We start from the raw sequence: 16,846 nt of genomic DNA, 5'->3' as shown, positions 1-16,846 counted from the left end.
CCTTGTCCAAGCTGGAGGAGAGAGGGAGACTGCGCGCGTCTGTGTGAGTGAGTGTGCGCGCGCTGGCGTGGAGGAGCGGGTGGACGCATCTCGCGATCGCTGCTTCGGGGGCCCGCGTATGAGTGTGTCTTTAAAAAGCCAAGTCTTGAGTCACAGGCGCGAGTGACAAGGAGAAAAAACTTTCTGTTCCGAAGAAGGGTCTGGCTTCATTGTACCAGGACGAAAGAGCCCTTGTGCATCGCGCCCTTTTGTGTCTCTGAGTGTGTATGAGAAAGAGACACAGAGAGAGAGACACTAGCGGCGCCCGTGGTCTGCGGCGTCGCAGCGCGTGTCCAGTGCGTGTGTGCGGGGTCTGGCCGGGGTCCCACGGCGGGCCGGTGTCTGCGTCTGCGGAGTCTGTCAGTTCCAGCAGGCGAGGTTCGGAGGGGCTGGTGGGGCGCTGCGGGGCGGCGCGAGCAGGGGTAGGCGAGGGGCTTCTGGCCAGGAGCAATCTAGCCTCGTAACCCTCCATCCTCCGTAGGGCTTCCAATAACCACTATCAGTCCTAACCGGCTGACGAGCCGAGCGCTCTGCTCGGAAACAGTCCTGACCCGACTCGGCCCTCCGCGCTCGCGAAGATGACCGCATTTTCCTGCCTAGCGCAGAGAAAGTGAGCCGGGAAAGGGAAGGAGAGGGTGGGAACACCCCCTACCGAATAAATAAATAAACACCTAAACGCGCTCCTCGCCGCAGCTGGACGCGGTCGGTTGAGTCCAGGTTGGTGGCGTTTGGAGAGTTTTCTCGTTCTGTCGGCTCGGGAACCTATCGCCGCTTCCCCGCATCCCTGCTACCTCTTCGTTTCTTGCAGGTGCCCCCCAACTTTGGAGCCCAGCGCGAGCGGGGGGCGCAGGGCGCTGGGCGGGCGGCGCGGGGCTGCACCTGTCCGGGAGGGCGCGGGTGGGGTGGTGGGGGGAGGCTACGGGCCGGCCAGCTCGCCTGGGCGGTGGTGTGGATGCGTCTGAGTCCTGGGCGCCAGGCAAGGGTGTGCAAGGCGCAGACTCCCGGGACGAGCCGAAGACTTGCGGCGGGTAGGGTTGCACGAGCCGGGTGCAGGCCCCAGCCGGGACGTCGCTTCCCGGTTGCCTCAGAAAGGAGGCGCGCTCGGGGAGGGGGCTTGACGACCCGCGCAGCGATTGGTAGTTTGGTGGGGGTGGTGGGGGGGCAGCGGCTGAGCGAGCGAGAGGTGCGAGGAGGGGCGGCCAACTTCCCCGGAGAGGGGCTCTTTCCTCGCCGGGCTGGCGAGCGAGCCGCCGCCGCCGCCGCCGAGGGCTCGGATCACCGGCATCTGCCAGCTCCACTCCCGGTGCTCGGAAAGTAACGTTTTTTTTTCTTTCTTTGCTTGGGTTGGAGCTGGGCAGACAGCCCCTAGCACTTTGCGAGTCCGCGTCAGACCTCTCCAGCCCCTGCCCGCGGTTGCCGGGGCTCCCGGGATAACGCACAGGCACCCCTGTGCCCGGCCCGGGTGGGGTGGGGTGGGTCCTCCCCCGGCGCTGGGAAGTTCCCCCGGCGGGAGCGGGGGAGGGAGGGGGCAAGGGAGGCTCTAGTGCTCTCGGCTCTCATTTCAAAGAACGCTTTCCCTTCCAGGTTGGGTCGGACCTGATCGGGGAGAAGCGGCACCGCCTCCCGCCCTCGCGCTCGCCGCCCGCACGGAGCTGAGTGGCGCGGGCAGTGGTGGCGGCGGCTGACCTGGGAGTTGGCTTTCGAGCTGGATGGAGCTGAACTTTGGGCGACCGGAGCAGCGCGGCCGTCCCAGCATCGCTGCCTGCTGAGCTCCCGGGCGAGACCCCCCGGCCGCTTGTGATTTTGGGGGGGCGGGGGACCAGCTGCGCGCCGACACCATGTTCCTAGCGACCCTGTACTTCGCGTTGCCGCTCCTGGGTAAGTCGAGGCTGTCGCTGGTTTCGTACCCGCTGAGCCTTTGCAGAGGGCACGGGTGGGTGGACTTGGGAGGGCGACGACTGGCTGGAGGAGAAGGGGTAATAACGCCTTTCAGCTCAACGCCCTAGGCTCGGGAGGCGGTGGCGGCGCGGCACTTGACCGCAGCTTTGCGTGCTTGGCCTTTGATTTTCTGTGGTATTTAATGCCCCAGTGTGGCGGACCTACGGGGTCCGCGACCTCCAGCCCCGGGCCTGGCGCCCCCGGCAAGTCCCAGGGAGCTCTGAGGCGCGGGGGAGCAGGTGGGGTGCGGGCTAGCACCGGGCTGCGAGAGCAAACTTCGAAGGGAAAACTTTTCCCAGAACAGCATTTCGGCGCGCCCCGCCCGGCCGGCAGCCGACCGAGGCTCACCCGTGCCCCGCTCCCCGCTCCGCGCACCCCGCGCCCCGCGCCCCGCCAGCTGCTGCTCTCCTTAGAAGCCCCCGGCTTCAGCCAGGCGGGCCGAACGCGCAGCGGGAGCCGGGTGGCGGGAGGGGGCTGGCGCGTGCTGGGGGCGTCACAGGCTCCCCGCCCACCCCAGACCCCGCGGGGAGCCGGCGCCGCCTTCCCCTAGGCCCGGGGTGGGCGCAGGAGTTCCCGGGGCGGGCAAACGGACTCCTGGGGAGGCGGGCTCCTTCCCTGCGCATGGCTCCCCGGGAGGCTGGGCAGGCACCCCCGCCCAGGACGTGTGTCTTGGAACCGCGCTTTTCCTCCCCGGACGCGGCACTCACGCCCCTGTTCTTGGCCCAGCAGACTTGCTCCTGTCGGCGGAGGTGAGCGGTGGAGACCGCCTGGACTGCGTGAAAGCCAGCGACCAGTGCCTGAAGGAGCAGAGCTGCAGCACCAAGTACCGCACGCTGAGGCAGTGCGTGGCGGGCAAGGAGACCAACTTCAGTCTGGCGTCCGGCCTCGAGGCCAAGGACGAGTGCCGCAACGCCATGGAGGCCCTCAAGCAGAAGTCACTCTACAACTGCCGCTGCAAGCGGGGCATGAAGAAGGAGAAGAACTGCCTGCGCATCTACTGGAGCATGTACCAGAGCCTGCAGGGTACGCGCAGGCTGCCCGGCCCCACTCTCGCTCTCTCCGCGAAGGCAGGCGGCCTCTGGGCCCCCGGGCCGGCTGACCTCATCCTCCACTCACTTCTCCCCAGCTGCAGAAAGAAGACCTTTCATAGGTCCCCAGGGACAGGGCAGCTGGTGTTTGCTGCAGCCCGAGTAGCACTGGTGTGGCCTGGTTGTCGGAGAACCCTGTGGGGGTGCTCGGGTACTCGGTACTCGGGAGACCCCCGCTGACCTCTCTGAAACCTGGTCGGAGCTTCGGACTAGGATCCCATTAAAGGCCTCCCAAGAAACCGGCAACTTCTCTCCAGGGAGATCCAGCCTGAGGCTTTAGCTAACTTCACAGAATAATAATACAAAGGCTTACCTTGCTTCTTGTCTCCTTCCCCTCAACCTATTCTGGCATATGATAAAGAATTAAGTGTAAAAGGTCCAATAGAATCCTATCTTCACAACCCTCCCCACCCCCAAAACCTGATCAAAAGCTGATGTGTGAAAAACCATTTGTCATCTTAGATTAGCAGCTGGTGTGGTTCAACCTTGGTTAACACAGAAGGAAGTAGTTCAGGGAGAGAACGATCCACTTGCCATAAGCATGCATTCCAACGGGAATTCTCTGGTCCTTGTGTGCCAGAGGAGGCTTGTGTTTGTGAATCTACCACGGACATCTGTGCACTCACTCTCCACTGAGACTCACACCAAAAATTTGTAATACACAGATTTGACTTAGTAGCTTCCACTTGCTCTGTAACCTATGAGTGCAAATAGCTTAGGACACCTGCTTTCATGCCATGTTTGGGAGTAAACCAAGATGGGGCCTCCTCTGGGTCACCTTTCTTCCATTGGCTCCTGGAAGCAAGCAGGGCTTGTGACGTCACTGGCTTTTTCCTCTTGATTTCATTCCTTTGCAAAGAGTGGGAGAGTTTTCTGGCAAGATCAGGCTGGGTTGCTCTCCAGTGTTTTCATGGCACTCTTGGGAGAGCAAGGACAACAAAGAGGGAATGAAAAGAAACAACCCAAACCGAATAAACAGATGCATTTGAAATCTTTGGAAGTTTCAGCATCTTTTTGTTACACAATCACAACATAATTAGAATTCAGATTCAGTAGTGAAAAACTGCCCGAAGTATATCTGTTTTCCAAATGGGATCCCAATCTTTTTGTTGTTTTCAGGAAATGACCTGCTGGAAGATTCCCCATATGAACCTGTTAACAGCAGATTGTCCGATATATTCCGGGTGGTCCCATTCATACCAGGTAAGAAGAGTTATACTTCCGCTCTGTTGCCTTTGCCTGCTTGAAATTCTTTGGCTTGCATTCCCTTTGGCTCTCAAATAGTGTATAAGTAGAGAGTTGAATGGTGCAGTGTTTCTGGGAAATTAGAAATAGGCTGATGATAATGAAGAGGCAGAATGCCTAGAGATGATTGTATGACTTGAAAGTAATTCTAAATGAAGTAATGTGGTGTGGTGATTTGGAAGCGGTTGGAGGGAGGTGACTTGGTCGAATTTTTTTCTTCACATTAAAATATGATTGGCCAGCTTTTGCAAAGGAGTGCCTCTTCTGTCTGTAGGTGGCAATCGTATTCCCTTCTTGTTACATGCCTGAGACAGTGCCTCCTTGGAAATGGGATCTGGCCAAATGATGCCATTTACTTTACGAGATGTCTGCAGATAATCTTAGATTGCTGAAGAATTTCAGATGGATTCACTTATCTGCCTTTGATTTAAAAGATTAAGCTCTGCCATTTGTTAGAAATTCTTTTGTTTCTAATGTTTCTTGAACAAGTGTCTGCATTTATAAGAGAATGTATGACCCTTTACAAAGTAGTCTTGCTTCCCATGGGTTGTTTTTTTTTCTCTTTGATGCTACACTTAGTTTGGAAGTGTACGTTGTTTTAGAATTAAGTTGTCATAAGATCTTCATTCAAACAACGCTATAAGTAATGATCAAGGCAGTAATTTCTCTTAATGGCAGGCAGATTCCAGACAGATGTTGTCTTTATTTGTTTACAGTTAGTTAGATATAACCCAAAACCCAAATTATATATCTCGATGGTTCAACATGGTGGTTGATGTTGAATTTGAACCTATGAAATGACACATTACTCGTGAGAGTGTTCTAAACGGTTTATGGTTTACTGCAGAAGAGCCACAGAACCAAGGAAGGGGTCCATAAATACTGACATTGTGTGTGGGTATGTTATATATTCATGTATTCACTCACAAAACATCCATTGAGCAACTACTATGCTCTAGGCACTGGGGGTTTGGCAATGAGCCAGACAGATATGGATTTTGCCCTCATGAATCTTAGAGGCAGCCAGCAGCTGACATTTATTAAACCCTTTTTATGCCAAGCACCGTATTAAGAGCTTTACATCATTAACTTATTTAATCATCATCAAGTGCTTGTTAGGTATTATCATTTCCATTTTATAGATGAGAAGGTTGAGTCATAGTGAAGTTAGGAACCAACCCAAGATCATAAAGCTTCTAAGTGGTGGAACCAGGATTTACACCCTGATTTGTTTGGGACCCTGGTAGCACAGTGGTTAAGTGTTTGGCTGCTAACCAAAAGGTCGGCTTTTCGAATCCACCAGCTGGTCCTTGGAAACGCCATGGGGCAGTTCTACCTTGTCCTGTAGGTTCACTATGAATCAGGATCTACTTGACAGCATTGGGTTTTTTTGGTTCTGTCGGAGTCTCGACCTGCATTAACAACTTCTACCCTTTGCTAATTGCTACCCAGAGTGTGGTCCTCAGACCAGCAGCATTGGCATCATCTGGTGACTGGTTAGAGGTGCAGAATCTCAGACTCTACCCCAGATCCACTGAATCAGTATCTACATATATAACAAGATCCCTGAGTGCTTCCTATGTACATGAAGCATCAGAAGCCTTGGTCTATATTATTCTTTCAATTCAGTGGAAAAGTGTGTGTGTCTATGTGTGTGTGGTTCAGGGTGGACAGTAAGGGTAAAATCTGGTATTAGAAGCATCCATATATTATCCTGAATAATGCTGATAGTTTCCACTCCAAATCCCCATTGATGCTTTCTGTTCCCTGGGCCCAGGCAGGACAGTGGCCCATGCCGTGTACAAGGGACACACAGACAAGTGTATGTGACCATCTGGGCTTTCATGGGAGCAGGTCTGTAGGGACTAGAATGAGGCGTCACAGATGGCGTACTGGAGGTGAAGCTGGCCTTTCTAGTGTGGGCCAGTTCTTGTTGCCTGCTGTCTGCCCCATGGAAGCATGACTCCTCGGTTTTTCTGCTGATGCCTGCCAGGGTCATCCTTACATGAGGAAGTGGACAAGGAGGAAGAGTCATTTGGGTTTTAATGTCAGACCTGATATGAGCTATACGGCTTTAATGGACTCATTTTCCCTCCTTGGGTTACTCTTTTCTCATTGGTTTAATGATATAATCTCCAGTCCCAACAGTCCATGATTCTGAGGGAAAGGGCAAGGTCCCTTCCTGACTCTCTCCACTGTGCTCTTGCATTGCCTTTTCAATCCTTGTGCTCATTTCTGTACTCGAAGTGGCTCCGTCATTTTCAGATACCATTGGTTCATCTGAATTTCTTTCATGAGTATCTGAAATTCTTCTGCATGGACCAAATTTCAGTCGTTTGGTTTTTGGATCCACCCCTTAGCCAGGGATCTTTTCCATAGCAAACGTGATCTTGAGTTTGTGAGACTTGTCCCGCTGAGAATCCAGAAGTCATAATGAAATTAACCAGAGGCAGGAAGGCCTTCTGTAGAGCCACATTTCATATCTCAAGGGCATTGAATTTAGGTTCCAGCACTAATGAGATTTGACCTCTGACAGTGACTGTGTTTCTTAAGTGCGTGTAGTAAAGCCAAATGGAGCCCTGAGAGGTTTTAAGTCATTGAATAATGCATATTATTCAGTTTGGCATTTGTAGGATGGGGAAGGACAGAGGAACAAGATGATAAATATTGCTTTTCATGGTTTGAATCTGAGTTTCTAGAACATCTCTTTCCATCTTGAAAATTTCCCTGAAGAAACCAGGACAACAGGGCCTCTGCCTTTTTACAGATATGGTAGTAATCAGAGTTTCCATATTTGGATTTCTCTGCCCAATGTGAAGAGAATGTTTATCTACATCCATTAAGCGTGGGCTGAATCCCCTCACTGAGCAAGACATGTTTGACGTCTTGCGTTTCCATTTTCTTCAGACTCCTTCAACCTGCAGCCATCTTTGCCATTGTTTACTGGCTAGCCAGATTAAAGGCCATGATGAAGTATTACCATCCGTGGCTGGGTGGGAACAAAGAAGGGAGTAAAAATAAGGTAGAATCTAAAACTGTCATCTCTGTTCTGAAGCCTGAACTGCAGAAGAGAAATAAATGAATCACCCCTCCCCAGACGAGAATTGCAGTGGAAGGTTGGAGGGACGACTCTTGTGGAAACTTGATAGTGGAAGCATTTGGCCTCAGAGGCACTTTTAAGGCCTTGAGGAGGTGTGTTTACTGAGGGTTGATGTGAGTGGATTTTCGAGATCTTGAGCATGAAGATAGGAGCCCTGGTGGTACAGTGGCTAAATGTCCAGCTGCTAACCAAAAGCTCGGCCGTTCAAACCCACCAGCTACTCCAGGGGAGAAAGACATGGCAATCTGCTTCTGTAAAGATTTACAGTCTTGGAAAGTCTGTGGGGGCAGTTCTGTTCTGTCCTATAGTGTTTCTATGAGTTGGAATCGATCCAATGGCAGTGGGTTTTTGTTTGTTTGGTTTGAATGTGAAGAGTCAGACAGGGAGTGGGAGCACACGTAGAAAAAAGTGAGCCAGTTGCAGGAGATGTTGGAGTAGAAGAGAGAACACAGCAAGTGTCTTGGGAACCAAGAGGGCAGAGCGGTGTGGGAGCTTGGAGGCCCAGGAGACAGAAACCCCGATATACTGCTTAACATCTGCGTCTCTCCCAGCTATTCTTTAACCTTCGTTCTGCCTTCCCTTTTGTTTTTCGCGGAAGTTCAAGAGGCAGCAAGAAGTAAACATTGGTTTAAAAGGAAGATGAACCTATTGACGATTTTTTGGACCCTCTGGAGGGGGAGAACAAAGCAGCGAGAAATTCTGAAAGGCAGCGGCGTAGAGTTGGGTGCCAGGAGAAAAGTCTGAGGATGGACGATCAGAGGGAGGATACAAGTGCCTCAGCAGCAGCAAGAGAAAAAGAGGGCTCCGAGGTTTAAAACTATGGATTGGGAAATGGGATTTTGTAGAGAAGAGTCAAGGGATGCCAGGCCTTCCTAGAATGTCATCCAAGTTGATGATACCGCAAGCAAGAATCAAGCGAATAGATTGTAAGGAAAGGGTGATGTTAGGATTTGAGCATTCTAAATCTGATTTAGTGAAAGCCAAAGCCCCTGCCCTCTGGCTGTGACATCATTTCCCTACCAAGTCCTGTTGTTGTCGTTGGGTGCTGGCCAGTCGATTCCAATTCATAGTCATCCCATGTAACAGAGTAGAACTGCTCCATAGGGTTTTCTTGGCTGTAATCTTTATGGAAGCAGGTCACCAGGTCTTTCTCCCACAAATCTTCCGGGTGGGTTTGAACCGCCAGTCTTTCAGCTGGATCTGGGAGTGGCTTAAACCTTCCCAGAAAGCTGGAGTACCTGGAAATGGGAATGGTTTCTTCCAGGATGAGATGCCCCTATACTCTCTTTTGAGTCCAACCTCTTTTTCTGAATTATGCTGTAACTAATTAGTCATTTATGTTTTAATGTACCGTCGTGTTTATGTAACTGTTTTTTTCAAAAGTTCTTAAAAAGTTTTCTATGTTGGAGAAAAGCCTTATAATATCATCTGCTGTCTCCTCAAAATGTGGTGAGAGAGAAGGGCTTATAAGTCCCAGCTCCTAGGGGTATGTGTTCGTCCATTCCTTTTCATTCAGCTCTCTAAAGCAGAAACCTAATTGTGTCGTTCCTATATGTGAGGACCCTGGCTGGTTCTGTACCACTTCTTCTGATATGTGGGAAAGCCTGGAAGGCCAGTAGAGCCCCTTTACAGCCTGACCCTGTCCGCCTTCTCCAAGCATCATCACTCCTCTCTACTCAAGCGCGATGAGCTCAACCATTACCCAAGTATTGCATGTGCTTTCACATTTCTGTGCCTTTGCATATGGTCTTGCCTCTGCTTGGGAAGTTTCTATTAGTTCTCCAAGAGCAAGATCAAATTTCATCTCTAAGGGCCTTCCTGGAATTCCCCCAGACAGGCACTTCCAACTCAGGACTCCCTCACTCTGCCTTTTGCTCTTGCCTTTATGAGAGCCGTTAATCACGGTGTATTGGGAGGACTTTTTATGTGTCTGCCCTTCCCACTGGAACATCAGTGACTTGCTTGGTATGCTGGGCATCTGCTTAGCACCACTCATCCTCCCTGGTTCTAAGCTGGTGTCGCAGAAATGATGGTTGGTTGAATATCTGAGTAGAAGGGACCTTGGGATCTAGTCTAACACTTTGCTTTTACAGAATTGAAGTTCAGAGAGGAGAAGTGATTTGGCCAGGGTTGCGCAGCTTGAAGGCAGCCTCCAGGACCTTTGCTAGGGAGGCCAATGTTGGCCTCTTACTGTTTTGTACAAACTTCATCCATTCCTGGGACTTCAGCTACCACTTACAAAGATGACACAGAGCCTTCCCCTCCTGTTCCATCCTTTCCTGAGCACTATGGTAAACCAGTGTTTCCATCTCAGTCTTGGACCAAGCCATCTGGATGTGTCTCAGTCATCTCAAACTTAGCTCATCCAAAATGGATATTATTATCTCTTTCCTTTTCTCCTTATACCCTTCTCTTCAGGAGTCCCTATTTTATATAATGGCATTATAATCTTATCACCTACCTAGTGATCTAAGCTGTAAACTTTGGGGTCATCTTTATCTCCTCCACCATGCTCACTTCTTCAGCAGGACCCATCACCAAGTCCTGCTGAAACTACCTTGGATGTGTCTTTTGAATTTGCTCCCCTCTCTTCATTCCCTTCACAAATGCCTTAGCTCTCACTTAAACTTTGCGAAGTCCTTCTTTTTGGCCTCCTTGTATCTAAAAAAAAAAAAAAAAAATTTATTTATTTTTTTGTATGTAGTTTCTCCTAATTCAGTCTGGCCTCCGCAGTGCCATGTCTTACCTTAGCACCTTAGTGACTTACAGAAATGACCTGGCTTCAGTGATCCTTTACAGGTTCTTCTGCTAATCGTAGCCTTCCGTCTTGCCCCAGCTGTCCTATGTTCTAAGCAAGCCAGGTTGACCTCCTGCTATTCCACCAGTGCTCTAGGCAGCTTCATGCTTTCACACCTTTTCACATGCTGGTGCCAGAGAAAGGACATACTCTCTAAAGTTCCACCCAGCTTGGTGGATCCCAGCCCTGTCGCTCACTGGGTCTTGTACAGATCACTTGAGCTCACTGAGCCTTAGGTTCCTTGGATGTAAAATGAAATGATTGATGCTGCCTACATTTTTTTTTTTTTTTACCTTATAGTTTCTTGTGGCGCTCTGGTGGCATAATGGTTAAAGGCCTGGCTGCTAACCAAAAGGCCAGCAGTTTGAATCCACCAGGTGTTCCTTGGAAACCCTATGGGGCAGTTCTACTCTGTCCTATAGGGTTGCTATAATATGGAATCAACTTTATGGCAAAGGGTCTTTTTTTTTTTTTTTTTAATTCTTATGGACTAAGGACCAAAAAAAAAAAAAACCAAACCCGTTGCTGTCGAGTCAATTCTGACTCATAGCAACCGTATAGGATAGAGTAGAACTGCTCCATAGAGTTTCCAAGGAGCGCCTGTTGAATTCGAACTGCCAGCCTTTTAACTAGCAGCCATAGCATTTAACCAATATGCTACCAGGGTTTCCAATACTATATATAAAATAGCTAGCATAGTGCCTTTTCCAATACTATATATAAAATAGCTAGCATAGTGCCTGAAACACACTTGGTCCTCAATAATATCTGTCATTTTTAATGATGTGCCAGTGTCACAGAAACCCTGGTGGGGTAGTGGTTAAGTGCTATGGCTGCTAACCCAAGAGTCAGCAGTTCGAATCTGCCAGGTGCTCCTTGGAAACTCTATGGGGCAGTTCTACTCTGTCCCGTAGGGTCGATATGAGTCAGAATCGACTCGATGGCACTGAGTTTGGTTTTGGTTTGGCCAGTGTCACGTTAGTGGCCTGCTGTGTCCTGACTCGAAGACTAGGACCCTTTTCAGTACAACACATCCCGTGATCATGGAACAATGATTCTATATCTTGAAAGAGATAGCAACCCAGAGCTTTCAGGAAGCCTGCTCGTAAACTACCTAGGACAAGAAATGAAAAATCTATCCTCTATCTAAAGGGCCCTGGAGGAAAGTCCTGTCTCTTAATAACTCAGTTTGAGGTTTAACTACCCTTTGGGGAAAGTCTTCCTTATTCCTGCTCTGAATCCCTCTTGTTCCTTTGGCCCGTGCCCTTATGCTCTATGGTGAGAGGTGAGTTTGCTGCAGCTGGTGATCACAGGGATGGGAGTTCTTCCTGTGCTTAAGAATTCTTGTGATCAGCCTTCCCGTCTCAGCTTGACTGACTCGCATTCTTCTAACCTCTTCCCATAAATCTTCTTTCCAATACCCCTCATAGCAGGAAGAATTACTGCTCCCTGAGAAGGGCATGCCTTAAACCTGGGAGGTGCTTCCGTCTCCACAGGCTCGGCTAAGTACACTTACATTTCACTTTCACAGACCACTACTTTTAGTTTTATCCTCTTCCCCTCCTGCCCCCTTAGCAGGCCATTTTTATTATGTGACAAGGAGAAATTACAAACAGGGTAAATAGGAAAACAACTTTGAATCGCCCATAATTCCACCCCTTGAAGATAACCAGTTGTTGTTAGGTGCTGTCAAGTCAATTTTTGACTCCCAGTGACCCTCATGTGACAGAGTAGAACGGCCTCATAGAGTTTCCTAGGCTGCAATCTTTATGGGAGCAGATCGCCAGGTCTTTTTCTCACAGAGCTGCTGGGTGGATTTGAACTGCCAACCTTTTGGTTAGCAGCTGTGAAAACTTAACCATTGTGCCACCAGGGCTCCTCAATAACCACTGTAAACATGTTGATATGAGCCTTTCAGATTTGTATATACCCTTTGCTGTCGAGTCGATTCTGACTCATAGTGACTCTATAGGTCAGAGTAGAGCTGCCCCATAGTGTTTCCAAGGTGCAGCTGGTAGATTTGAACTGATGACCTTTTAATTAGCAGTCACAGCTCTCTATACACACAAACACACTTTTTTTTTTAGTAACAAAAATGGGGTCATGGTCCATACCTGCTCTTACGTTCTGTACCTGCCTGATGACGTCAGGAATCTGTGTTTCTCTGTGTTGCTGATCAGTTCCCAAAGGCAAATTTTATTATTGAGAGCAACTGCCAACCTTAGAAGTTTCATGAATAAAGCAGCAGTTTTCAAGTATCTCAGGACCTCTGGCAAAGGCCTGTAAAATCAGGGAAGTAGAAACAGTCAAACCTTTTGCACAGAGTTGCCGAAGTACCTTGCGGGCCTGTTGCCAGAAGAAGGGAGATAAAACATGAGTGAGTGACAGGTCATTGCACGAACTGAAGATTATTACAAGGTGCACAATTATTTATAGGCAATATGTCTGTCCTCAATCCTCCGTAGTCCTCTGAAGTATTTCTTTCTGCCGTCTCTTAATTTTTCTGCTGTCGAAGCTTGTTCTTTCCAAAGGGTGTCCTTTTTTTGTTCTCTGGCATACAGTACCAAATTCTCAAGAGGAGGTATCAAATCGAGATTGTTTGGTGAAAAAGCACTGGTCTAGGAGCCTGGAGAACTGTGTTCTGATTCCAGCTTTGCTCCTGACTAGCTGGGTGACCTTGGCCAAGTATCTACACTTTCTGAGAGTAGATGTAACTTCCTCTTTTTACAACATGAGGGCAGTGAACTAGGACAGTCTTTAATGTATTTCTCCCCCTTCTCTAAGGGTCTGTGTATTGAATCTTGTATTATTTCTGAACTCACTGTTCTTCCTACCCAAGAAACTTGTGATCTTGGCATATATATTTTTCATATTAACAGCATTTTTTAAAGCATGATTTATTCCATGTACACCTTACTTTGATCCAGACTGCGTTTAAGGCATCTTATTTGATACATGGAAGAAGATAGAACAAAATAACAAATATGTAAACAGAGAAAATAGGGAAAAGGGGGAAAATGGAAGTAGGAAAGATAAAACGAAGCCGGGGTGAGTTCAGTCAACGGAATGTCTGCCACCAGGTTATATTTAAATAAATTAAGTGATTGGAAGGGCTGCGTTTGTTTTGCGAAGAGGCACATAAAATCACTGGATTATAGATGCCATAGGACTTCTGGAGGTCATTCGAGTCCAGTCCCCTCATTTCACCGATAAGAAAACCGAGAGTTCCATAAATTTCTAGGACAGTACAACATAAATTGCCTAGAACAGTGATGACAAGTCATATTAGGTGTGTGTTTGTTTTTAAATTGATATTTGAAACTCACCATATCCTGGCATTTCCCCGCCCCATTTAAATTGTCCTTCACCTGTCCGGGCCTGTGGTCCCTTCAGGCGATAGGCTTTATTTCTCCTGCAGTGAGGTCAGGAACCAAGCCATCGACTTTGGTTAAGGGGGTGGTTGCCCATGTTTTCCAATTGTTTCAGAACAATGGTTAATTAAGAAGTCTGTTTGGCAGCAGGAATTGAACCAGTGGCTAGAATGTTTATTTTCCTATCTTTGGGCCCCCTTCAGAGTGGCCTGTGAGGAGAAATGAGAAATCATTTGTTGCTTTGAGCTCTCCCAGCCCTCACATTATTATTTTTTTTTAAATTAATCTTTCATCTGAATTTTTTTGTTTAAGAAGTGAACCACTTCCCGTAATTTAAAGACTCAACTAGCTGGGTCAGTGATGAAAACCAATGGATGATTTGCATAAAGGGCTAATTTATTATGTCCCCTGGGCTTTTCTTTCATCTCTCTTTCTCTTCTAATTAATGTTCTAAGAAGGTCTATCACCATATCAGAAATGAGGGGTGAAAGCAGCCATTGTTAACCTTTATTATTCTTATTTTTTTAATCCTCTGTGATCTTTTAACCATTTTCTTTTCATATTGAGGGATTTACATAGAGAGGGCTGGGAGTGCCTGGAGAGATTGCAAGGCTGTGCTCTTTTATGATCTTTCTTCAAATAGTAGGATGTTGTAAAAATAAAAATGACTCAGGGTGGCTTGCCAACCACCAAGGGATTTACAAAGCATACAGAGGGTTATGGCAGTGGCGGCATAATTGTTTCTAAATGTAAGCCCTCTAAAACATTTATGTGAACATGTATATATACAGATACACATACACATATTTGTATATATGCCTGCTCACGGGTATGTATATTTATAGCATGTGTAAGTGTCTAGATATATACACACACACACATATATTCTATATATGTATATGTATGTTATCTTTTTGCCTCAAAAAGATCTTCTTCGACATGTGTTTCAGTGGCTCTGGCTGTGACAAAGGCAGCTGTGTGTGAGACAGTGTGACACAGCTGAGGAAAGACAAGAGAACAAGCAATTCCTTCGAAAATCAATTGCAATTTACTCCTACTAAACTGGCCAAAGGTCCGCGCCATCCAGTCATTAACATGTGACAGACTTTTAATTACTTGGTCACATGGCCTATTTTTGGTCAAACCACACTGGCTTCAAAGGAAGGTAGGAGTGGAAGAGGAATCACCCTTGGGGAGCCCCTGCTGTGTGTCCTGCCTCCCTGCCTGTTTATCTCATTGTTTGCCTGGAATGCCCTCCCCAGTACACTGTTAAATTTCTGTCTCTCACCCACAGTGGTGGGCCAGTGGTTAAGGTCAGCAGTTCAAATCCACCAGCCTCTCCTTGGAAATCCTCTGGGCAGTTCTACTCTGTACTACAGGGTTGCTATGAGTCTGAATCGACTCAACGGCAACAGGTAATGGTAATGGCTACCCACTGAGCCTGGTGAGGAAACCTGGGCTCAGAAAGGTTGAGTGACTTTCTCAGGCCCATGCAGCAGGCACGTGGAGGAGCTTGGATTCACATCACACGCTCCAAAGTCTGTGCTCTTTTGCCATTGTTGTGTGCCATCGAGTTGAGTCTGACTCATAGTGACCCCATATGACAGAGTATAACTGCTGCATAGGGCTTTCTAGGCTGTAATCTTTACAGGGGAGCCCTGGTGGCTCAGTGGTTAAATGCTTGGTTGCTAACCGAAAGGCCGGTGGTTTGAACCTACCAGCCGATCCACGGGAGAAAAATGTGGCAACCTCCTTCCCTAAAGTTTAAACCCATTGCCCTCGAGTCTATTCCGACCCATAGTGACCCTACAGGAGAGAACAGAGCTGCCCCATAGGGTTTCCAAGGCTTTAGAGTCTTTATGGAAGCAGACTCTAGTTTGTCTCCCACAGAGCGGCTGATGGGTTCAAACCACAGACCTTTCAAAGAATTAGAAGCCGAGCTTAACCTCTGCACCACCAGGGGCTACTACCTCAAAGATTACAGTCTAATAAACCCTATGAGGCAGTTCTCCTCTCTCCTATAGGGTTCCTTTGAATCAGAATCTACTCAACAGCAAACAACAATCTTTACGGAAATAGGTCACCTGGCCTTTTCTCCCACAGAGCAGCTGGCAGGTTTGAACTGCTGACCTTTTGGTTAGCAGCTGAGCGCTTAGCCATCATACTACCAGGGCTCGTGCAGACTTGGATCCTTCATTAAGGAGGAGATGCGTAGTCCTTTCTCTCCCTCCCTAATTCCCAATTTCTCCTCCACTGTCTTCCACCTTAAAACGCTCTTTGACAAAGGAACTTTACAGTTGAAGTATCAACCAATACTTACTATTGTAATATTTAGCCCTGAATTCTGATGGGTTCTTAATTGACAACTGAAATCCAGAACACGCGTGCTATTAAAACCATTCCTGCGGAACTGCAGAAATATTAACCAAAGAAGCAATTTCTGGATTGTATCTTTTTTCATTTCAGTGTGAGATGGAAGCTCTAAAGTGGGGCAGGATGCCTAGGGCCATTTTTTGTCATGTTGTTGTATAAATAGCATTACACAGTGGTAAAGAAAGGAATGCGTAGGTTAGTCCCACTTTAAGGTGACCTAATACACTATTCATTTGTCTTCCGCCATGCTGGTACTGCTCTCCTTTGCGTCCCTGTGAATTGTCTATGAAGCATCGTGCCGACTGCGATTTCTGTTGCCCTTTGTGCATTATCATTTTGTGTACAGTTAATAATGTATGAAAATAAGTATTGATTGTATTCTTTGAAGGACTAGGCCAGCAGGTTGCTCAAAGCCCATGTTTTATGAAATGTTTCATTGATCCCTGTTACTACAAGTTTTCAAATCAACTTTTGCTGAAGAAGATACCAGGAGATGAGTGAATTTCAGAGCCCTGGATGGAACCGTTCTGTTCCTGGAAGCTTAGGAATGGCAGGTGGCACAGGAATGGGAAAGGGATGACCAGGCTGAAAATCTAAGCATACTCCCTACTGGAAGTGATTGCCTTGCCTGTGATAATGCAAGAGAAATAAAAATAATTACAACAGCTGTGAGAGGCAGTGAGCTAAGTGTTTTACGTGTGATAACTTTTTCGTGTTGTTGTTAGGTGCAGTCGAGTTGGCTCTGACTCATGGTGACCCTGTGTACAACAGAACAAAACACTGCCTGGTCCTGAGCCACCCTCACAATTGTTGTTATGGTTGAGCCCATCATTGTAGCCACTGTGTCCATCCATCTCATTGAGGGTAGTAGGTTCTCTTAGCCCCATTTGATGGA

General features: G+C 48.0%; 1 protein-coding gene across 7 annotated transcripts in view; it reads left to right on the top strand.

Annotated features, from left to right (window-relative positions):
- The first annotated feature begins 264 nt into the window (after nt 1-264).
- Nucleotides 265-16,846, top strand: part of GFRA1 (GDNF family receptor alpha 1) — a 239,131-nt gene continuing 222,549 nt past the window's right edge. For 2 of the 7 annotated variants that reach the window (XM_049854967.1, XM_049854961.1), the window contains exons 1-4: nt 1,235-1,353; nt 1,624-1,917; nt 2,707-3,000; nt 4,185-4,268. In XM_049854967.1, the coding sequence (XP_049710924.1) occupies nt 1,878-1,917; nt 2,707-3,000; nt 4,185-4,268 (418 nt within the window). In that variant the 5' untranslated portion in view covers nt 1,235-1,353; nt 1,624-1,877. Of the gene's footprint in view, nt 418-629; nt 757-1,009; nt 1,068-1,234; nt 1,354-1,450; nt 1,512-1,623; nt 1,918-2,706; nt 3,001-4,184; nt 4,269-16,846 lie in introns of those variants that run through there. The other 5 variants (XM_049854962.1, XM_049854963.1, XM_049854964.1 and 2 more) reach the window with 5 other exon arrangements.

Source organism: Elephas maximus, chromosome 16 (genome assembly GCF_024166365.1).
Source record: "Elephas maximus indicus isolate mEleMax1 chromosome 16, mEleMax1 primary haplotype, whole genome shotgun sequence".
In the NCBI taxonomy this organism is placed as follows: Eukaryota; Metazoa; Chordata; class Mammalia; order Proboscidea; family Elephantidae; genus Elephas; species Elephas maximus.
This window is presented reverse-complemented; position numbering and strand designations above follow the sequence as displayed.